Here is a 22,005-nt window from a genome sequence, read left to right as displayed (position 1 = left end):
AGGGCGGGGGCAGGGGGACATGGAAAGGGAGGTTGCCCTCCCCATGCTCCCATAAAGGCACTGTGGTGCCTGCCCACTGCTACCGCCCACTAGCCCGCCTCTTTGCTGTGGGCGTGGCCTGGGTGGAAAGCCCTGCCCCTTTCCCGTCGGGGCCCGTGTGCATTCCCACCTCTCCCAAGGGTCACGTGCCCCATATCCCCGGGTCAGGTGTTCACGCTGAGCCTCTCGTTACGTCACTTGCTCGGCTCCTCCTCCGCGGGTCACGTGGCCGCACCCGCCTCTTCCCACTTGCTCCCCTTCCTCGGTCTTGCGCGGGCGCCGCTTCCGCTTCCGGCGCGAGCCTCCGCAGCCGCCTCTGCACCCTCCCTTCCCCCCGCCCCGCCCCTCCCCTCCCCGGGGAACGCTCGCGCGCGGCGGCCGTTAACTGCCCGGCTCAACCACAGTGGGCACGGCCATGGCGCGGAGGCGGCGGGGGCCGCTCGGGCCGACGGCCCCCAGAGCGGTGAGCGGGTGTGAGGGCAATGGAGGCGCAGTTGTGGCGGACGGTTGGGGTGCGCCTGGCGGCCGCGGGGAACTGTGAACCGTGAGGAGGTGGGGGGCGGGGTGGTGCGTGGGGGCCTGTGGAGAGTCGATAGAGGCTTATTGAGCGGGGGGGGGGGCTGTGAGGGGGATGGAGGAGGCGGATGTCGAGGGGGCGCTGGGAGGGGAAGCCCTTGGGTCGCTGTTTGTGGAGTGGGGTGTGATGGGCAACTGGGGGAGGCAAGAATTGCTTGGCTACCCTGGGGGCTGTGGGTGGGCAGGGGAAGAGGTGTTGTGGGTACCTGTGAGGTGTACATAGAGGGTTATTGTGAAGGAGGACAGGTTAGGGGCTGTGCAGGCAGTGGGGGGCTGGTGAGCAGTGCTGGGGGCCTGTTTGGGGGGAGGTGCGCATGTTTGGCAGCCCTGGTGGGCTGGGGGAGCAGCTCTGGGGGTGTGTTTGGCAGTTCTGGAGGAGACATGATGGGGGCAGCTGTCTGAGGGAGGAGTGAGGTAGGGGCTGTTGGGAGGGGGGCAGGTTCAGCAGATGTGGGGGGTGTGAGGGGAAACAGGACTGCTGTGTGGGGGTGCTGTAAGGAGAAGCTTGGGGAGGGGGGGGCAGTGAACATCTGGCAGCCTGGGGGAAGTTGTGAGTGAGCAGAGGCAGTTCTGTGTGTGAGGGTGTCTAAACTCTTCCCCTCCCCCAGGCCCTGACCTGCCCCCCTACACACACCTCCTAGCACTCCTGGTCCTTGGGGGCTTGGTGTATGAGGGGGGAGGGGTGGGGGCAGTTAGGAGTAGTTGGAGGGTTGTTGGGGGGGGGGCAGGTTCAGCAGCCCTGGGGGGGGGTTGAGGGGCTGCAGGTGTGTGTGTGGGGGAGGGTTGGGGACAGGTGTGTAGGGAGGGGAGCTGTAAGGAGCAGCTGTGGGGGTGGCTGTTTTGGGTAGCGGGAGCATGTTTGGCAACCTGGGAAAGGGGGGGGGCCTTGAGAAGTAGATGGGGGCTGGTTGGAGGGGAGGGGTGTGTTTGGCAGCAGAGGGGGGGCAGCGGAGGGGGAAGGGGCAGTTGTGTGTGTGTGTGTATGTGTGGGGGAGAGGTTTGGGGGCAGTTGTAAGGAGGCTGAGAGGAATGGGGGGCAGTGCCAGGGGAGAGGGCAGGTTTGACAGCCCTGGGGAGCTGAGGGGGGTGTGTGTGTGGGGGTTTAGCTGCCCTGGTGGGAGAGGTGTGGTGGTGCAGTTTTACTGGGGGGTTTGTGGGGGGTACTCTTTGTGTGTGTGTGTGAGGGAAGAGCAGGAACAGTCGCTTGAGGAGCTGTTGGAGGGCAGTTATTTGGGGCAGGAAAGGCTGAGGGGGGGGCTGTGGAGAGGAGGGCTGGGGCTGACGGGGAAGGGCTCTGTGGGGCAGGAGGACAGGTTCAGCAGCCCTTGTGAGGACGGGCAGTTGTTTGGGGGACTGTTGGAGGAGGAGCATGTGTTTGACAGCCCTTGGGGTGGGGGGTCTGATGTGGGGGGCAGCCGAGGGTGAAGGGGTTGAGGGACTTGGGGGAGGGGCTTCATATTTGGCAGCCCTGAAGGAGAGGAGGGACCTGAAGGAGGGATGTGATGTGAAGCACAATTGTGTGTGTGTGTGTGTGTGTGTGGGGGGTGGGGGCTGTGAGGAGCAGGTTGGGGGGGAGGGCTTTTAGGGGAGGGGGTGCATGTTTGGGAGGGCTGGGGGGTGTGAGGGGGAGGGGTGGTGGCAGGTGCTGTGAGGAACAGGACTGGGGGTAGTTATGGGAGAGCCTTTGGGGGGATGGAGGGGGTACATGGGGAATTGTAGGGAGAGCTATTGTGCTGGGGGAAGGGGGCAATTGGGGCTGTGAGAGGTGGGGAGTTGTGGGGGGTGGGGTGCAGACTTGTCAGGGTGGACGGAGGCTGAGATGCAGTAGGTTTCTGGCAGTTGCCTGGTGGGGATGGGTGTGTGTTTGGCATCCCAGGAGGGTTGTGGGAGCAAGGACATGTAGCCCTTGGGGTGAAGAGGGAAGGGAGTGGGTAGCCTGGAGGGTGTTTGGTACCCCTGGGAGAAAGGAGGGAACAAAGGTGGGGTGTGGGACCAAGGTTTGGGAGGTACAGAGGAGGGAGAATTGAGGCCAGACAGCTGCGGGGGTCTGCCCAAGGGCCAGGGGTGCTAGGTGGGGTATGTGTGTGGATGGGAGGGGGGTGGCAGTTCGGGGCCTGGGGGCAGGGCAGAGTTCGGGGGCAGGACACCGTGGTGGTGGTGGTGGTGGTGGTGGTGGTGGTGGTGGGGGGTTGGGCTCAGCCCTGATCTGGGCCAGGAAGTGCCTGCCACTGAGTCTGTCTAGGGCTGTCTTCTGTCCAGTGAATAAGGGCTGGGGCCTGGGGGCACTGCTGTGGGCTGGCATGGGGGTATGTATGTGGGTGGCTCCATGGGGGAGTGCTGCAGATTTCCCCCCCCCCCACAGATCCTTCCCCGTGACCCTACCCGCCTTGTTTATCTCCCTTCCCTGCTGAAGGGGTGGGGCTTGAGCCTTGGAGTCCTGGTTTTGCCTGGGTGTGGGTGGGTTGGAGGGGCAGGGTCTGGCTATGCTTTGGGCTGCTTGGAGGGGGAGCTTTAGCCCCCTGCTGGGAGGGGCCCAGCTCCTTCCTGGCACTTTCTGCTGCTGTTGCTGGCTGGGCCAGAGTGGTGCCCTGGTGTACTGGCTGGGTGCACCCAGGGGTGCTGGGGAAGGGGTCCTGAGGCTTTCCTGCAGTCTCTTTGGGCCTGGGGGGTGCTGGCTTTGGAAGGGAAAGGGGGAGCAGGGGGCAGCAGCTCTGGGACGGGGGTATAAGGTGCTGGGCCTGGCTGTGGTGCTCTTCCCCCTCTCCCAAGTCAGAGTGGGCCACACTGGGAGGGGGTTGTCAGATTGTGAGGGGAGCTGCCCTGACTTTGGGGGGGGGGGGGGAAGGTTCTGGGGTGGTCCCTGGTTGCAGCAGCGAATGGGTGGCTGAGATTTCACCAGCTGAGGAGTTGGCGGCCTGGTGAGGGTCACATTGTGTGCTAGGATGTGGCCAGCTCTGGGGTGGATCTGTTGGGGAGCATCTAGAATGTGGCTTGATGGGCACATTGTGTGCTGGAGTGCAGCCAGCCATGGGGTGGAGCTGCCTGGGGACATCTGCCTTTGACATGGCTCCAGCACTATCTGTGCGACATGTGGCCAGCTCTGGGGTGGACGCCATGTGGAGCTGGGCCGTAAGGGCTGGGCTGGTGCTGGAACCTGGCCAGTCCCCCCATTTCCCCAATCCCTTGCAGGCAGCTTGACCTTGGTGCCTCATTCCCCTCCCTTCCCCAGCCTGCTCCAGGGCCTTGGGCACCTGAAGCCCCACCCACAGGCTGGCATTGGGCAGAGCTGCATGACTCATCCTTCCCCTCTGCTGCAAGCCAGCCTCTCCCTTGCCCCCAGGAGCTGGGCTGGACTCCCCTCACCACCTTCACCCTCTCCAGCTGGCTGCATCCTGGCCCTGTGCTGGGTGTTATACTCAGGCATTCCACACCAAATCTGGCTGTATCCTGGGCATTATATTTTGCTGTTTCCTACTTGTTCCACCCCAGAGCTGGCTGCATTTTGATGTTGGGCATTATATCTAACCTCACAGCTGGCTGCATCCCAGTAATTAGTATTGTATTCCACTGATCCAGCTCAGAGCTGGCTGCATCTCAGTACTGGGTGTTCTCTTCTGCCTCGGAGCTGCTTGCATTTTGGTGCTGGGCGCTGTGCTTGGTTGTTGCACCCCAGAGCTGGCTGCATCCCTGTTCTGGGTGTTTTGCCTTGCTGTTCTACTCCAGTATTAGCTGTCTTGTGGTGTTAGGTATTATATTTGAAATCGGAGGTGGTTGTATTTTGGTGCTGGGTATTATACTCACTCATACCACCTCAGAGCTGGCTGCATTTCAGTGCTGCGCATTATGTTGGTTTCCAGAGCTGGCTGCATCTCGCTGCTGAGGGTTATATTAGGCCCTTCTACCACAGAGTTAGCTGCATCTCAGTGCTGGGTATTATACCTGGCTGTTTTATAGCTGTTCCACCCCAGAGCTGGATATACCTGTTGAGCTGGCTGCTCAGTGTTATACTCAGCCATACCATGCCTGGGTTGTCTGTCTTGCTCTGTGCAGGGGGGCTGGTAGCCCAGATGCTGGGGTTCCATGCCCAGGGACTGGCACTAAGGACTGTCTCTGCCTGCAGTAGCTGTGCGGTGCCTCCAGCGCCATGGCGCAGGACTGGGTGGACTGCCCTGCTCTGGGGCCTGGTTGGAAGCGGCGCGAAGCCTTCCGCAAGTCAGGTGCCACCTGCGGCCGCACGGACACCTACTACCAGAGGTATGGGTGGGGGGAAACTGGTGGGAGTTCCTCCCATGTGGGGTGCGGTGGGGTCCCCTGTAGTTGTGTCTGGAGGCAAAGATAAGCCCTGCCCCACTGGCAGACTTGTCTTGGTTGGTGTGGATGGGGGAGAGGGCAGTTGGGTCACCTGGGTTCCCTCTCCTTGCTCTGAGAGGGTAGTGGGGCTGAAGGGTTAGAGCAGAGGGGACTGGAGCCTGGACACCTGGGTTCTCTGGGAGGTGAGTCAGGGCTGAGGGGTTATAGTAGAGAGGGGCTGGGAGCCCAGATGTCTGGGTTCTTTTCCTGCTCTGGGAGAAGGGCAGAGGCTGATGTGTTGGAGTGGGGAGGGTGGAGGGGCTGGGAATTCAGACATTTGAGTGCTTTCCCACTTTGGGAGAGCAGTGAGGGATGTGGTGGGGTTGGGAAAGACAATGGACCTGGGATGCTTGTGTCTCCTGGTGCTGGGAAGGTACTGGCTTCTGGTGGGTTAGGTGTGGAGAGGGGATGTTGGGAAACTGGATGCCTGGGTTCTTTTCACCCTGTGGCCTGCCCTGCTAGGAGGCATTCCCTTTAGAACTCAGGAGTCCAGCCCAGCTGGGAGCAGGGTACCCTGCAATCTGTTCCTGCACCTGCCCTGCCCTGCCCTGCCCTACCCCCCACCTGCCTGGCACCTGGCAGCTTCCTTCTTTTAGAGGCTTCAGCCCCCACCTAGTCCTTAAATGCTGTCCCCAACCCACTGCAACCCATATGCCTTTCTCTTCTACCCCAGCCTTTCAAGATAGCTCTAGCTTTTGACCCCCAGCTCTCTGGGGGTCACTACTGTGCTAGTGTGGAGCAAAATCATCCCCCCTATGCCATATTAACCATCAGCTATAGTGCTGCCCAAGTGGGATAAACTTCTACCTTGTCCCCGACAGACTCCACCCACTTTCCCAGAACCCTGCCTACCTTGTTCTCCCTAGTGAGCCAGCCCTACCAACTTCCTGTGCCTTATTGATCAGCAGCTTTAGCATTGCTGGCTCCTATGGCCCTTCCCCTCCTCCCGCAACCCCACCCCCTTGTCTGACCCTGCCCCTCTTCTCTCCCCCCCACAGCCCCACGGGAGCCAAGTTCCGCAGCAAGATTGAGCTGAGCAAGTTCTTGGGGACATCTCAGGACCTCACCCACTTTGACTTCAAGAAGGGCATTATCTGGGAGCCCACACCCCAGGTATCCCAGGGGGGCACTGTTGGGGTGCTTCTACCCTAGCCTGGGGGTGGGTCCAACACCACATTTTTCACTCTGAACTCAGTCTCCCCTCAGGCTGGGGTAGGAGCTGCCTATTGCCCCTATCCTTCCACCAGGAAGGGAGTTGGGGCTGAGGGGTTAGAGCAGGGGGTCAGAGCCAGGCTGTCTGGGTTCTCTCCTAGGCCACAAGAATATGGTGGGGGATAATGGGCTAGAGCAGGGGAGGTTGTAAGCCCGAACGCCTGAGTTCTCTCCCAGATCAAGGAGGAGGAGGGGGTGTCTAGTGGATTAGAATATGGGTGGGGGCCAGGGAGCCCAGACACTTGTGTTCTTTATCTGCCTTGGGAAGGGAGTGGGCAATGGGAAGTTAGAAGAGGGGGCTGGGAGTCAGGATGCCTGGGTTTGCTGGGAGGGGAGTGGGTTGTGGTGAGGGATGTGAGGTGGTGGGTGTGCTGACAGCTTGGACACTTGTGTTCTGTCCCTCAGCTCTGGCAGGGATGGGAGTTGGTGGGTTAGAGTCAGGGGGCCTGAAAGCTCAGACACTTGGGTTTTCTCCCTGCTCTTGGGAGGTAGTGGGGGGGTGGGGGTGGCCTGAATGCACCCTGCAGCCCTCCTTGCCCTTTGTGGGTTCATTTTCCCCCAACTGCTAAATGCTGCCGGCCCCCCCCCCCCCCCCCCCCCGACTGCTAACTGCCTTCCCCCTTCTCCCCCCAACACAGGTCCGGAAGGGCACCAAGCGCCACCTGTCCCTGCCGGACACCCCAGAACTCCCAGTCCCAGAGCCCAAGAACCACCCAGAGGAGGTGCCCCTTGAACCCAGCCCCCCTGGGCCAGAGCCCCCTGAGCCGCTGCCACCCTTAAAGCAGGAGTCCCCTCCACCAGAGCCCCATGAGGAGCCAGAGCTCCAGCCCCTGCCAGAGCAATGGCCCCTGCCAGAACGCAGGAGCAGGAAGCGCCCACCCGTCCCCCCTGAGCCCTTGGAGCCCCCCCTGGATGGCGTTGTAGCGTGAGTGCAAGGGGGCAGCTGGACACTTGGGTTCTCTGGTAGGGGAGTGGAGGTGGGGCTGTGAGCACAGATGTTTGCATTCTCTGAGAGGGTAGTGGGGGCTGGAGGTTAGAGTGGTGGGGAAGGGGGAGCTGGGTGCCTGATGCCTTCTTTGGGAGGGGAGTATGGGCTGCGGAGTTTGAGCAGTGGGGGCTGGGAGCCTGGACTCTTGGGTTTTCTCCCTGCTCTGGAAGGGCCATGGAGTCTGGTGGGTTAAAGCAGCGGGGGCTGGGAACCCAAACACCTGGGTTCTCCAGATTTGGGAGGCCTGCTGGGAAGGGGGAGTGGCAGCCCAGCCTCCTCTCCTCCCCTGCTTGCCTGAGCTGAGATAAGGGGCTGTGCGGGAGGCTTCCTGCTTGGCCAAGGCCAGCTGTCTCGGAGAGGGTGGGGCTGTCTGTCGTCGGTGTCCTCCCCCACCCCCCCTGACCTTGCCCCCCACTACCACAGGTGCTGTGCCAGCTGCCAGACTGTTTTCCCTGGTGTGACACTGCCCGCTCAGAGACGCTGCCGCTGGCTCTGCCCCGACTGCCGAGGTGGGTGAGTTGGGGGGGCAGGTGGGCTAGGAGCAGCTGGTCTGGCTCTAAGATGTGGCCTGCTCTGGGGTGGAGCAGCTGGAGACTGGCCGAGTATAACACCATGCTCTGGGCAGCTCATCCAGCATTGGGATGTGGCCAGTTCTTTGGCAGAGTGGCTGAGTATAACAGCACATGTGTGGTGGTGCATTTACCATTATGTTGCATCCAGCTCTGGAGTGAAACAGCTGGGGAACAGCCAAGTATAATACCATGTTTGGGGCAGCTCATCTAGCACCACATTGCAGCCAATTCTGGAGCAAAATGGCTGTTGAAACAACTGAGTGTAACACCATGCCCCAGGCAGCTCATCCAGTGCGAGGATACAGCTAGTTCTGGGTTGGAACAGATCAGTATAATATCATGCTTGGGACTGCTCACCTAACACTTGGATGCAGCCAGCTCTGGGGTGTTGTTCTCAGCTGTTCCACCATGCTTGGGGCAGCTCTTATAGCACCAGGAAGCAGCCAGTTTTGGGGTGGAACAGCTAGGGAACAGCTGAGAACACCATGTTTGAGGCAGCTTCTTCAGCACTGGGCTGTGGCCATCTCTGGAGTGGAATGACTGAGTATAACACCACACTTTAGACAGATCATCTAACACCCCAGAGCTTTCTGCTTCCAGGTACTATACTCAGCTGATCCACCATGCTCAGAATGGCTCTTCCATCACCAGAAAGCAGTCAAGCCTGGGGTAGGACAGCTGAGTATAATACCATGTTCGGAGCAGCTCTTTCAGCTTGAATGTGGCCAGCTTTGGGGTGGAACAGCTGGGGAGCAGGTGAGTATAACACAATGTTTGAGGCAGCTCATTGAGCACTGAGATGTGGCCAGCTCTGGAGTGGGATGGCTGAGTATAACAGAGGAACAACTCTGGGGTGGAGCAATCTCAGCCTGACTTGCACCATGTGGCATTCTACTCAGCTGCTCTTCAGGTGAGATGCTGCTCAGCTGAGGAGCTGGCTGCATCTCGCTTGAACTCCTGGTCTTTGTGGATTTGTGCTCAATTATTCCCCTTTCTGCCCCAGAGCGGCTGCATTTCCAGCTCAGCTTCATCCTTCTGCCCAATGTTGTACTCAGTCACTCCACCCCAGACTGGCTGCATTTTTGAGTCAGATTAATGCCTCAGATAACCTTGAGCAGTGTTATATTCAGCCTTTTTCTGGCTGCTCCACTGCAGAGCTGGCTGCATTTCTAGCCAGGACAGTTTTTGCCTGGTGTCATACTGGCACTGTTTAGCTGTTTTGTCTCAGAACTGGCTGCATTTCTGGGTTAGATTAATATTCCGGATAACCCCAGCATGGTATTAAACTCATCTGTTTCTCAGCTGCTCTTCCTTAGACTGCTTGCTTCAGTGCCAAGGGAACTCTCCCTAAGCAGTGTTCTGTGCAGCTGTTCTTCAGCAGCCCTGCCCAGAGCTGGCTGTATCTCTGGACAGGTTAATCCCGTGTGGTGTTACGCTTGGCCATTCTCTGCCACCTCTCCCCAGAGCAGGCCACATCTCAGCCCCAATGCCCCCCTCCCTTATGTTGTGTGACTGTTCACCACCTCCCCACCCTCCCATAGGTGACTGCATCTCTGGACAGATTAACACCATCTAAGGTTACACTTGGCTGTTCCCTGGCAGCCCATCCCTCTGCACTGGGCCCATCTTGGTCCCATATCTTCCCCCCATGTAGTGTGGCCATTCCCAGCCATTTACCCCCAGAGCTGGCTGCATTGGGTGCCCCGCTCTGCACTGAAATGGTTTCTTTTTCCTTGCAGCCCAGAGAAGGGACTTCAACAGGGAGCAGCGGTTCTTTAAGGTGAGTGCAGGGGAGCCTGGACACCGGGGCTATTCAGGATGGGACTAGGGGGTTGGGCAGCAGGAGGTCAGGGGGTCTGGATGCCAGGGTTCTCCTGGCAGGAGCTGGTCTGAATGCTGGGTTCCTGGGGATGGGAGCAGGCTTGTATTAATGCTCTTGCTCTTGCAGCGGGTGGGATGCGGGCTGTGCCAGGCCTGCCAGATTCCTGAGGACTGTGGGATCTGCACTGCCTGCACAGGGCGGGGCCGTGGCCCTGGCCCTGCCTCAGGCCCTGCCACCCGGCCTGGCCTCAAGTGCCTGCTGCGCCGCTGCCTCAAGATTGTCAAGAAGGTACTGGAGTTCCTCCTAGCAGTGTCCCTTACTCTCAACCTATAGACCCCCTATCCCCCTGCCATGCTGCTCCCTCCCAACCCGCAGTTCTTCCCATCCATAGTGCCCTTGATTCCCAGTCCTTAGTCCCGCCATATTGTGCCCCTCACTCGTGATCTTCAGCCTCTTCCATCACCCCATGGGGCCTCTCACTCCCACCCCATACCCCCATGTGTCCACAGGGCTTTGGCTGTGGTGCATGCCAGGGCTGCCAGAACACAGAGGACTGTGGCACCTGCTACATCTGCCTGCGGCGCCTCAAGCCAGGGCTCAAGCGCCAGTGGAGGTGTCTCCAGCGTCGCTGTCTCAAGAGAAAGGTAAATTGGGGGGGGGGAGGGTGTGCTATGGAGCCTGGATTCCTGGATTCTGCCTTTTTTGTTTTGTGGACTGTTAAAAAATTTGGAATGGAGGTGAGGATCCTTTTGAATTTTAAGTGGGTATTCGCATACTTCTGATTGATCTTTGTTATATTTCATGGTCTCCTTAGACATAGTCTGCAGGCCACAGGTTGAAAACCACTACCTTAGGGGTACTGCAGCCAGCAGGTGCCTCTCGGGAGTACTGGAGCCAGTAGGTGCCCCCCTATTGCCCCTCTGGGCATTTGCCTACCCCTAATTGCTACTCTCCCCTTGCAGAAGTCAGTGGTGGCCAAGAAGGGCGGCTATGGCTCCCGCAAACTGATGGTGGTGAGTGCAGCCGTAGGGGGAAGGCGGCGGGGGGGGGAACCTAGCTTGATTCCATCCCCCCATGTCTAGAAAGGTTAGAGGGGCTAGGAGGCCAAACATCTGGGAGGGGAATGGAACTGGGGTGGGGGTTAGAGCAATAGGGGTTGGGAGTCTGGACACCTGGGTTCTCTGGGGCTGGGGGGTGAGAGCAGCCCAGACACCTGGGTTCTGTGGGCTAGGGGGCAAGAGCAGGGAGTGCTGGGAGCCCAGATACCTGGGTTTTTTGGAAAGAGCAGTGGGAGGTTTGAAGGGGAGAGCTGGGAGCCTGGGTGCCTAGATTCTGTTCCTGGCTGTGGGGGGTGCCCATAGATTAGATGAGGGTAGCACCAGCACTTCATGCCTGGGCACAGTCTACCATGCTGTGCAGGCTCCTGCCTCTGCAGTTCCTTTTGCCTCTGTGTCTTAGTTTCCCCACTCTACTTTTCTACCTCTCTCCCTGCCTTGGGGATCTCTTTGTTTGGCTGCCTATCCGCCCTTCCATCTGTCTGCTCTCACCTCTCTCTGGATGTGCTCTATCCGTTCGCCCCTGCCAGGAGGCCCGGCGCCGTAAGAGGCTGCCCCCGGCCACGCCCACCTCTGTGAGTGCCAACTTGGGGTTGGGAGGGCGCAGTGCAATGGCAGCTAAAGGGTTAACCCCAGCCAGGCAGGGGTGTGAGAACAGGGTGCTGGGATCCTGGATGCCTGGGTTCTCTCTGCTCTGGGAAAGGAGCTAGGGCTGAAACCCTATGCCATCCCCTTTGAAGCTGCTTGTCAGGGAGGTACTGGGAGGAGGCTTGGCACTCAGGAGAGGGACCTGGGTCTGGGTCCCCCTGGCTCCTCCTCTGTCCCCTCACCTCCCTTCCTCCAATCTCTGCAGAAGTGGAAGCCAGTGCTAGAGAGAGACCCCAGTACCGCTTTTGCAGCGGGGCATATGGTGAGTGACGGGGCCAGATCTCTGAGTTTCGGCACTTGAAGGGGTGGGGTGATGGTGGAGCAGACAGGCCTGGGTTCTCTCCTGATTCTGGGAGGCTAATGGGGTTTAGTCAGCTGGAGGGGGCTGTCACCTGGGTTCCAGCCTGGGGCTGGGGGTCCTGGCCTAGACACATGGGTTTATCTTCTCCCCTGAGTGGTGAATAGGATCTGGTGGGTCAGGGCTGGGAGTCAGGGTGCCTGGATTCTCTGGAAGGGGACTGCAGGGTAGGAGCCCAGATGCCTGGGTTTTATATAGGGTTTGGGAATATCTGCAAGGTGGGGTTAGAGACTGGGGGAGCTGATGGCCAGGACAGCTGGATTCTGTCCCCAGATGGGGATTCTAGAGGTAGGGGGATGGGAACCCAGATGTCTGGGCTCCTTCCCCATTGTCCCCACCTCAGACCGGGGGGAGTGGGCGGGGGGCAGCTGGACATCAGGGTACCCTCACACCTTCCTCCCCATCCCAGAAGCAGCTCAACAAGGTGAAGGATAAGAAGAAGCTGGGCCGGCCCCCCAAGCACCCCAGCGCCCGGGCCAGTGCGGTGAGTGAGGTCATCTAGATGCCAGGCTTCTCCCCAGCTTGGGCAGGGGTGGGGTCTCGGGGAGTTGCAGCAGGGGCCTGGGTTCCCTGTGGCTAGTGCATCTGTGATCTGGTACCACCGTATCCTGTTTTCTGTGATGTGATCTCCTATTCTATGGGGCCAAGTCAGTGTGCGACGTAACGTGTCTCCAGCCCCATATGAGGTAGCTGAGCCTCTGCCCTGTTGGGGCGGGCAGAGTGGGTGCAGATTCCCTCAGCCCATGAGAGACAGCAGAGGCCCACCCTTCCCTGGTGTAAAGATTCTCCCCCCCTAGCAGGGGTCAAATGCATCTGTGGTACAAAGGTTCCCCTTCTGGGGGAGATGTGCCAAATCCCTCCATGGTAGAAGTGGCTCCCTGGGCCAAACCTCTCCTTGGTGTAACAACTCCACAGCCTGTAGGAGGCAGGAGGGGCCAGACCTCTTTAGTGTAAAGATATGCTTACTTAGCCCATGATGGCATTAAGGGTCAAACCTCTATGGCAGAAGGGGCCAAAACCTGCACTGGTGTCAAGTGCTTCAGTCCCATGGGAAGTAGCTGGGACAAATGCCTCTGTTGTGGAAGGGGCTTCCTGAGCTGAACCCCTCCCTGCTGAAAAGATCCCCCTTAGCCCATGATGGCAGTGGGAGCCAAACCCTTCCCTGGTGTAAAGAACTGCCTCCCCACCCATAAGAGGCAGGAGGGGGCCTAACCTTTCAGCCGTGTAAAGTGTTGCAGTCTTGTGGGAGGTACTTGGGCCAGAGCCCTCCCTGGAATAAAGGACCCCTTCCCCATCCAGCCAACACGGAACAGGAAAGGCCAAGTTCCAAAGTGTTGTAAGATGTGGCAACCTCATGAGGCATTGGGGCCAGACCCTCTTGTGTAAACATAACTTTAACTCCACGGTGGCAGTGGGGGCCAAAACCCTTCCTAGTGCAAAGATACTCTTTCCCCCCTCCCCCCAATCCATAGGAAGCAGGAAGGGCCAAGCCCTCCAGTGGTGCAGATGTCACAGCCCTGTGGGAGGCAGCGGGGCCAAGCCTCCCTGGTGGAAGGATCCCCTCAGCCCATGGTGATGGCAGGTGCTTGATGCCCTGGCGTGTGCCACTTGATGCTGCCTCCCCTGCCCTGGCTGGTGGCACTGATGGGCATCTCTGGGGCAGGGCTCGGGGGGCCGGCGGCGGCGGCGGCGGTGCGGGGTGTGCGAGGCCTGCGTGCGCAGGGTCGACTGCGGGTGCTGCGACTTCTGCCGCGACAAGCCCAAGTTCGGTGGCGACAACCTCAAGCGCCAGAAGTGCCGCTGGAGACAGTGCCTGCGCCTTGCCATGGTGGGTGCCTGGCCCCGTTCCCTGCCCCGGCCCTGCCCCTCCTGCAGGAGACAGTGCCTGCACCTCACCCTGCACCCCATGGGAGGTGGTCCATGGACCTCACTGCGGTGGGTGCCAGTCCCCATCTACCACACCCTCAGCCCAGGACCCACCTCCTGCTGAAGCCCTTCCTCCCACAGGAGACCGTGCCTGTGTTCCATCATGCTGGGTGCCAGGCTCTGCCCCCACAGGAGACAGTCTTGTTCTTCCCCATGGTGGGCACCTAGCCCTGTCCCCCAGCCCCCTCCCTCCCTCCCCCCTTCCCTCCCTCCCCCTGGGGTCTCTTGGGGCCAGGCACCCCCTGCGGGCTAAGGCAGGGTAGCGCAGGGCCTGGTGGATGTGATAGGAGCTGGCAGGGAACCCAGTCCTGGACTGAGGCCCCAGTTGGAACCATTTGGGTGCTGGGCCTGTACTGGGAGTTGCTTTGGTTTCGTGGTGGGGGGGCGGGCACTGCCTGTTATGACTGCCGTTCCGTCTTGGTAATGAGGGAGACAGGGCAGAGCTGGACACACTGTACAGCTCCTGGCACCGCCATGGGGGTAGAGCCCAGTAGGGCCCCAACCCCCCGGGTCAGGGAGGCAGCAGCCTTGTCCTCCCAGTCTTGGAGCTACTTGTGTGTTGCAGGGGGTGGGGAGATTCGGGACCCGGATGCCTGGGTTATATCCTAGAGGGGGATCAGGGTGTGTGGTGGGGAGAGAGCAGGCAGGGAACAGGTGTGAGTTGGGAGCCTGGACACCTGAGTTTGAGAGGGAGAAGGGGATTGGGGCAGTAAGAGAGGATTTGGGAGTCCAGATGAACTGGGTTCATTCTCTGATCTGGCAGGGGTGGGGGCCTGGGTTCTCTTCAGCTCTGGGAGGGCAGTGAGTCTTTTTGGGGTTGGAATTGGGGGGTTGCTGGGAGCCTGGATGCCTGGGTTCTTCAGGAGGGTAGTGAGGCCTGGGGGGTAGAACTGGAAGCCTGGTTGCCTAGGTTCTCTGGGTGGAGGGTGGGGGCTGAGGGATTAGAATGGTGGGGCCTGGAGCTTGGCCGCATGTGTTCTCTCTCTGCTTTAGGAGAGCAGTGGGGCCTGATGGTGAGTGCCAGGGCTGGGATGTGCTGTGGACTGGCAGGGCCCTGGGTCATGGGGTAGTGTGGGGTTGGGGTAGGGTTGGGGTCCCCCGCGCTCTCTCCCTTCTTGTCTCTCCCTCCCCAGAAGCGGCTGCTGCCAGGGCCGGTGGCGGTGGCGGGGCCAGTGCCAGGGCTGGTGCCAGGGCCGGGGCGGAGCGGGGGCGTGGGCGGCCCAGGGCCCCGCAGGGCCTGGAGGAGGCGGCGGCGGAGGAGGAGCAGCGCCTGTGGGCGCAGGCCGGCCCCCATCGCGCAGCCCGGGCGGCGCCGCTGGGCCCCCGGCACCACCCCGCCCCAGGTAACTACCGCCCCGCCCTTTAGCACCACCCTGCCCCCTGGCACTGCCCACCCTGCCCCACCCCACCCCACCCCAGGTAACTACCTTGGACCTGCCCCTCCACCAGCAGCACCTTGTCCTGTGTGCTGCTGCGCCGCCGGCCCCCCCCCCCCCCCCCCCCAACATCTGCCTTTGGCCCTGCCCCTACCTCACTGCCTTGGGCAGCTCCCTGTCTCCTAGCTTTGGTTCTACCCTGCCAGATTCCTACATCACTCCATCCTGGACAGTTCCCTGCTGTCCTCTACTCTCAACTACCTGCACCCACACCCATCACACAACTACAGCCAGCTCTGGCCTCACCCCTGTTTCTCCTTTCTCTGTCACCTTCTGCCAGACTTCTGCATACTTCGGGCCTTGTGTTGTGGGGCGTAAAAGGTCCTGGACACCTGGGTTGCCTAGTTGTTGTGGGAGTGGGGGAGGTGGGGAGCCTGCCTAGACACCCTTTATTTTGAGAGGGGAAGGGCTGGGAGCCCAGATGCCTGGTTCCTGGTTGTTTGTAGCAGGGGCAGGGACAAGAGCTTGAATGCCTGGGTTCCATGGCTGTATTGAGAGGGGAGGGGGCTGAGAGCCCAGATGCCTTGGTTCCATGCTTGTACTGAGAGGGCAGGGGGCTGGTTGTTGGGAGCAGGGAGGGGGCGAGAAGCCTAGACACCTGCATTCTCGAGTTGTATTTAGAGGGCAGGGGGTCAGTTCTGCGGTTGTTTTGAGGAGAGGGGAGGTTACTGGCACATTGCTGGGAGTTCTGGATGCCTGGGTTCTGTGGCCAGAGAGTCTGTATGTTAAAGGGTCCAGATGCCTCTGGGAGGGGAGTGGGAGTAGTGGTTAGAGGGAGGGGTGCCTGGGTGGGTGGTAGCGTGTGGCAGATTAGTACTGCGAGCTCAGGTTTCTGGATTCTCCCTTGCTGCTTGGTGGGGTTGAATGTGGGGGATTAAAGCTGCAGCCTGAACTCTTGGGTTCTCTGTGGTAGTGACTCACAGGGGCCACATATGCCTCAGTTTCCATTCTGTTGCTGGAAGGGGTGGGGTGTGGGGGGCTGTGCCAGTCACATGGGTCTCTGCCCCCCCACATGGTCTTCTGGAGTGGGGGGCTGGATTGTGGCCAGGGCTGGGAGGTGACAGGTTAATGCCACTTATTCCAGGGCAGCCATGCCCCCCTGTGACCTGCCTCAGCCCTGATCTGATTTGTTGGGACGCCTAGGTTCTCTCCAGCTCTGGAAGAAAAGTGGGTGAGGCTGGGAGCCCAGACACCTGGGTCCTTTCCAGCTCTGGGAGGGGAGTTGGAGATGGTGGATCAGAACAGAAGGTGCTGAGAGCCCAAATGCCTGGGTTGTCCCAGGACGGGAGTGGGCTTAGAGCAGAGTCGGGTGGCTGGGAGCCCAGATGCCTGGGTTCTCTGGGAGGGGTGTGGGTGCTGGGGAGTTAAAGCAGGGGACTGGGAGCCCAGTGGATGCCTGGGTTCTGTGCCACTTTAAAGAGACGGGGGAGTGGGCTGAATGTGCCCTCCCACTAACCTGTCCCTCCCCTCCTTCCACAGGACAAGGAGGCCCCGGCAGGGGTGGATGTACTACTGGGGGCTGAGAAGCGGGGATCGGGGGGGGCAGAGCCGCCTGGGCCCCTGGCACTGGTGACAGAGCGGCCGGGGCGCGACCTGGTGCTGCTCCCCCCTGTGCCCCCCCGCGCCTTCCCCCTCCTGCTGCAGCGTGTCAAAGAGGAGCCTGCTCCAGCCCCCCCACTTGCTGAGGTGAGACCACCCCCCATGGGAGATGGATGCCTGACAAGGGGTAGAAGGAATCTGAGCCCCCCTGGGGGGGTGGGAGAGGGTCTGAGCCTCATGGGGCATTGAGTTCCCGTGGGAGGAAGGGGATCTTAGCCCTTTTGGGGGAGGGGTGATTTATAAGGCAGGCAGGGGGCCTGCCTTGCTGCCAGGTGTGTATAGGAGGTGACCCTCACAGGCTGCTGCTCGGCCCCCCCCCCCCCCCCTCCCCCCCCCCAGGTCCCAGAGCCCAGTGCCAGCCTGCCCGACCTGGGCTTCCTCATTGCCTCGGCACCTCGTGTCAAGCAGGAGAAGGTAGAGCCCAGCCCTGGGGAGCACTCGCCGGCAACCCTCGTCTCGGTAAGTCTCCCCCTTCACCCTTGGACAGATGCCTGAGTCCCCTGTCTGACAGTCATGGGCTCTGTTGTGAGAGGGGAGAGGATGTGGCATCCGGGCTTCCAGCCCCCCTGTTCTAAACCCCTAGTCCCACTCCTCTCCAAGAGCGGGGATAGGACCCAGGTGTCCAGACTCCTCGTTTTCACCACTGAGCCCCTACTCCTTTCCCAAACCCAAGAGTGAGCCCAGGTGTCTGGACTCCCAGGCCCTGCTCCCCATCCAGTAGCTAGAAAGAACCCAGGTGTCTGGCCCCCTCAGTATTCGGAGCCTGAGTGCTGCCTTTTGCAGGTGCCATCGCCGCAGGCCGAGGGCCGGGGGCCAGGCGGGGACGTGGTGGTGTTGGACGAAACAGAGGAGGATGAGGAGGAGGAGCCCACGCCTGTGGTGAGGGCTGGGGCCTTGGAGGGGGTTGCTTGTATGGCCTGGGGGTGGAGGGAAAAATGTGGTGGGGGTTGCCTGGCTGTGTACAGGGTGGGGAGCTGGCTTTGCAGGGGGCAGCTGTAGGGCTCTGCCTCGGTATGACAGGGCTTGGCTATGGGAGCAGTGGTTGGGGGAACCAGGGGGCCTGGCTGTGCTGGGGTACTTGGCCGGGGAGGTCTGACTGTGATGGGGACAGCAGTGGATTTCTGTTGCGGTGAGGGAGTTGGCTGGCCATGGGGGCTGGTGGTGGGTGAGGGGGGGCTGTGAGTGGGTATTTGAGGGGGGCATAGGTATTCTCTCTTATCAGATCGTGAAGGTGCTGAGCCTGAGCCCATGGGAGGGTGGGGGTATCTGTGTTCAGGATGGGGGGGTCCCATTCTGCCCTCATGCCTCCATCTGTCTCCTCCTTAGATCATGGAGGTGCTGAGCCTGGGCACGCTGGCACTGGGGGCCCGGCGCCCGCCCCCGCCTGAGGACGCAGCGCTGCGGCGCTTCCTGGCCGAGCTGCAGGAGATCCCACTGCCAGCACACTGGGAGGTGGTGCCGCCTCGTGGGGAGCCTGACCTGCGCTTGGTGCAGCGTTCAGCTCGCTCTACTGTGGCTTCAGCTGTCATCCGTATTCGCCCAGGCCTCTTCTTCCAGGTGGTGGCGTGTGACCTGCCTGTGCCTCCTGAGCACCAGCTCTATGCTGGGCACCCGCCTCGCCTCACCACTGTGGATGAGGTGGTGGAGCTCATCTGTGACCTGGAGGCCTATCGCCTCTGCCCCGGCTGCCCTGCCGGTCCCCGCTCCCCGGCCTGCGCCGTGCTGGTCTATGCCGGGCCCTGCCCCCGTTGCCGCAGCCTGGAGCCCTGGCCCTCAGGGGCTGGGCCTCCCCCCAGCTAGCCCTGCCCTGCCCTCTGCCTTGTCAGCCCCACCCCGAACAGAGCTTTCTATTTTTGTGACACTGGAATAAAAGGGGGTGGGGGGGGGAAGGGACATCCTGTCTTGGCAGTGCCACTTCCTGTGTCGTGGTTGGAGGGGAGCAGGGTTCTGTTTGTACTGGTCCTGCTTCCCCTTCCCACCCCTTGTGCTTAAGTGGGGAGGGGTGTGGGGTGGCCCTACCCCTTGCTGGACATATGGGAGGAGCTTGAGGTGACCCCACCCCTTGTTGAATGTATGGGAGGGACTTGGGGTGGCCCTGCTCCTTTGCTGTGCTTAGGGGAGGGGCAGCCCCCTGTCCAGTGCTTTATCTTTCTGGCTGGTAGGATTGGCATGAAAGGTCTAAGAGTACAGAAGGCCTTGCTTCCTGGTTTGGAGCACCACTTCCTGTCCTGTTTTAGGCTGGAGGGGGAGGGCAGGGCAAGGCAAGGTTTGTACTGGCCACTCCCACATCCCCCAGTCTGGCCCTGTCCCCCATGGCCTATTTTGAGTGGGGGGAGCAGCCCCCCATCCCCCATAGCTGCCCCTTCCCCCTGTCTTCCAGGCCTAGGCTTGGGTGGGTGGGGCTGGACAGACAGATAGGCCTGCCCCCATGGCAAAGCAATAGGCCCCACCCCCCTTGGGCCCCCCTCCCTGCTTTGGGTTTTGTGATTCTTTGTTTGAAACTTGAATCCCTGGCATCTCGGTGGCTGTTTGGGGAGGGGCTGGGAAGGGGAGGGGCAGGGCCTGTGTGGGAGAGGGGAGCCAAGCCCCACCCCCCTCCCTGGGGTGTGTAATTCAGGGAGTTTTTTTTTGCCCACCGAAGCCATATCCAACCCCCCCATTTCCCTCTCCCCCACCCCCCTTGTATCCCCCTGGTTCATGGGGGAGGGGGCAGGGGGGTACCAAGCACAGATTTCCCTCCCTCCCTTGCCCAGGTTCTGTTGGTTCCTTGCCCTTCCCCCAAAAGATGAGAATGGGGGGGGGGTTGCCCCCCCCCCACAAACTGGTCTCTATTTTTTTTATGTATTAAAAGTTTTAAGGAGTAGGTGAGTTTTGTGTCATGTGTTGTGCCCAGCCCCAAGTGGAAACACAGGGCTTTATGTCTTACCTCTGCCCAGCCATTGACTGTTGGGGGTGGGTACGTGGGGCTGTCCATTGTGTACTGTCTCTGCCTGGGGATCAGGGCAGGGGCAGAGCAGGGCACCCATCTGTTGTTCCTCTATCCATCTCTCTCCCCAGGCTGTGTTTCTGTGGCCAAGCTGTGGGGAGAACTTCCTGGCTGGCTTTGAGGCCTACTATGCTAGTCCTGGAGTGTTTCTATGGATGTGGCCAAGCTATGGAAGATGATTCCTAGGCAGGCTTTGAGCCTGACTGGGTGAGGGGTGTTTCCATGGAGACAACCCAGCTAGAGGAAACAACTTCTAAGCAGGTTTTGAGGCCTATAGGGTCAAGCTGGGTATAGGGCATTTCCATGGGGGCATCCAAGCTGTGTGGACAACTCTGACAAGTTTTAAAGCCTACAGGCCACCCTACGTGTGGGATGGTTCCACAGAGACGTTCACGCTGTGTGGACAGCTCCAAGGTAGGCTTCTGAGGCCTGCTGCGATCTGGGGTGCTTCCATAGAGATGGCCAAGTTGTGGGGGCAATGCCCAGGCAGGCTTTGAGGCCTACTAGGCTGAGGTAAACAGTGGTCTGGGGCTGGCCTTGGCTCTGCCAGCTGAGCCCAGCCCTTCCAGGGTGGTGGTCTCAGGCCTCTCTGGGGCCCTGTCATGCATCACCACTCCCCCTGGCTCCTGCTTTTTTGCTTGTCAAAAACCACCAGGTCCCCAGGTGAGACAGTTGTTAACAAGCCCCTGGTGGATGAGGGAGCTCTGCAGGGTGCTCCAGGGATGGGGCTGTGGTTTAATTGGCTTCAAGTTGGGGAAGATGAGCTAAGCAAGAACTCTGAACTGAGGGGGGGAGGGGGAAGCAGGGTCAGTCTGAGCCTCTGTGGTTCTCTGGTGCCCAGATACCATGGTTCTTCAGTCTCTATGTATGGCCAGTGCTGCAGTTTCCCTTTTACCTCCAACTGGACCCCGGGGCTTGCCCATGACTGATCTCAATGGTGAATGTAGCCCTAATCCAGCAATCACCCATAACCAGTTGCAATCTAAACCCTGAACCTAATCTGAACCCGACACTACCCTAATGCAATCCCTAACCCTCACCCCAAACCTATCCCAATCCAAGTCCTAATCCTAACCCTAAACCTAACCTCAAACCTGATCCTAACCCTCATGCCTATCCCCATCCCTGTCCCTGTCCAAAACCTAATCCTAATCTTAACCTCAAACCAATCCCAATCCAAACCTGGCTCTACCCCTCACCCTAATTACAATACAGGATGTTCTAATTTGGACCCAATCCTAACTTTAAACCTAAACCCAAACCAGTCCCAATCCAAGGCCTAAACCTAATACTATCCCAATCCAGACCCTAATGCTAACTCTGAACCAAACCTAGTTTTAACCCCAAAACAATCCCTATTAAACCCTAATCCTCAACCACTCCCAATCATGATTCTGAATTGATTCCTCCCCCAACCCAGTTTTACCTTCAGACCCTAATCCTAATTCAAGATCTGAACCTGACAAAGACTAAATGGCACGACCCCTCACCCAACCCCAATCCCAGACCACTTGGATCCAGTGACCCTAACTCCCATTTGATCGTTAATACCAGCCCAACCCAACCCACACTTAACCCCTACCCCCCCATTCCCACACTTAATCCCTAATCCCAGTTCCCTTCCTAATTCTAATCCAAAATACCAGTCTAACCCACCCCTAATGCCTGCCCCACATTCCCACACTTAATCCCCAACCCAACCCAAATCCTGATTGTAATCCTTACCCAATTATAATCCCATTCCTAATCCCTACCCAACCCAACCCTAACTCCTACTCCTACCCTACCCCACCCCATCACCCCCCATGGGAGCCTCTCAGGCTTCTGGTGAACAGGGGACATCACTAGTGAGTTGAAACTCTGCAATTGCTTCCTCTGGGGCAGTGGCTATTGGAGTCTGGGGGCCTTGTTTTGGGCTGGGCCTCATGTCTTTGGCTTTGAGGTTGGTGGTTGCATGTTTCTGGCCTGGTTGATAATGGAGGATTTCCCCTTGACAGTGCTGAGGGGGGACATTGGAAAGAGTCAAATTAATCTCACTTTTGATCTAATCCCAATTTTTGGACCTGACCAAACCAGAGCCTTTAGTCCTTGTGCCAAACTCATCCCTACCCAAACACTCACCCCCAACTACCCTTTGAACCTCATCCTAGCCTGACTTCCACCCTGACCCTGAACTGTAGTCTTAATCCCAACCTCAACACTAATCCCAATTTCAACCCTACCCCTAATCCAAGGGACCCATAACCCCCTAATCCCAACCCACAAAGTCACCCTTAATCTACAATTGGAACCTCACCCTGGTACAACCCAGTTTCAGCCCTGATCCCAACCCAACCCCTGACCCAGCCCCCATGTCACAGACTAGCTGGGCACTGTAAACGTATCAATTCTATCGCAAGCCAACTGGGTGCTGCGAGATTATCAGACACCGGGCTTCT

General features: G+C 59.7%; 1 protein-coding gene across 8 annotated transcripts; it reads left to right on the top strand.

The window, feature by feature from the left end:
* Nucleotides 1-81: 81 nt before the first annotated feature.
* On the top strand, nucleotides 82-19,444 carry MBD1 (methyl-CpG binding domain protein 1). 8 transcript variants are annotated; one of them, XM_059732511.1, is made up of 17 exons: nucleotides 85-502; nucleotides 4,739-4,869; nucleotides 5,964-6,078; nucleotides 6,816-7,102; nucleotides 7,589-7,674; nucleotides 9,477-9,517; nucleotides 9,686-9,847; nucleotides 10,069-10,203; nucleotides 10,522-10,572; nucleotides 11,468-11,524; nucleotides 12,030-12,104; nucleotides 13,284-13,448; nucleotides 14,680-14,889; nucleotides 16,462-16,668; nucleotides 16,921-17,040; nucleotides 17,365-17,460; nucleotides 17,908-19,444. In XM_059732511.1, the coding sequence occupies exons 1-17, from the start codon at nucleotides 455-457 to the stop codon at nucleotides 18,379-18,381; spliced, it is 2,460 nt and encodes an 819-aa protein (XP_059588494.1). In that variant the 5' UTR covers nucleotides 85-454; the 3' UTR covers nucleotides 18,382-19,444. The 8 variants fall into 8 exon arrangements, with proteins under 8 accessions (XP_059588496.1, XP_059588495.1, XP_059588494.1 ...); XM_059732514.1 differs by having other exon boundaries at nucleotides 4,736-4,869; XM_059732515.1 differs by having other exon boundaries at nucleotides 4,666-4,869.
* Nucleotides 19,445-22,005: the final 2,561 nt, after the last annotated feature.

The sequence above is a fragment of the Alligator mississippiensis genome, chromosome 8 (genome assembly GCF_030867095.1).
Source record: "Alligator mississippiensis isolate rAllMis1 chromosome 8, rAllMis1, whole genome shotgun sequence".
Taxonomy (NCBI): domain Eukaryota; kingdom Metazoa; phylum Chordata; order Crocodylia; family Alligatoridae; genus Alligator; species Alligator mississippiensis.
The sequence above is the reverse complement of the archived record's forward strand: the minus strand, read 5'-3'. Positions and strand labels throughout refer to the sequence as shown.

Excerpts from the sequence above, each read along its gene's own strand:
- MBD1 (XM_059732511.1), top strand. The coding sequence starts at position 455 with ATGGCGCGGAGGCGGCGGGGGCCGCTCGGGCCGACGGCCCCCAGAGCG. Across the intron at positions 4,870-5,963 it reads ACGGACACCTACTACCAGAG|CCCCACGGGAGCCAAGTTCC; the intron begins GTATGGGTGGGG and ends TCCCCCCCACAG. Across the intron at positions 17,461-17,907 it reads AGGAGGAGCCCACGCCTGTG|ATCATGGAGGTGCTGAGCCT; the intron begins GTGAGGGCTGGG and ends TCTCCTCCTTAG.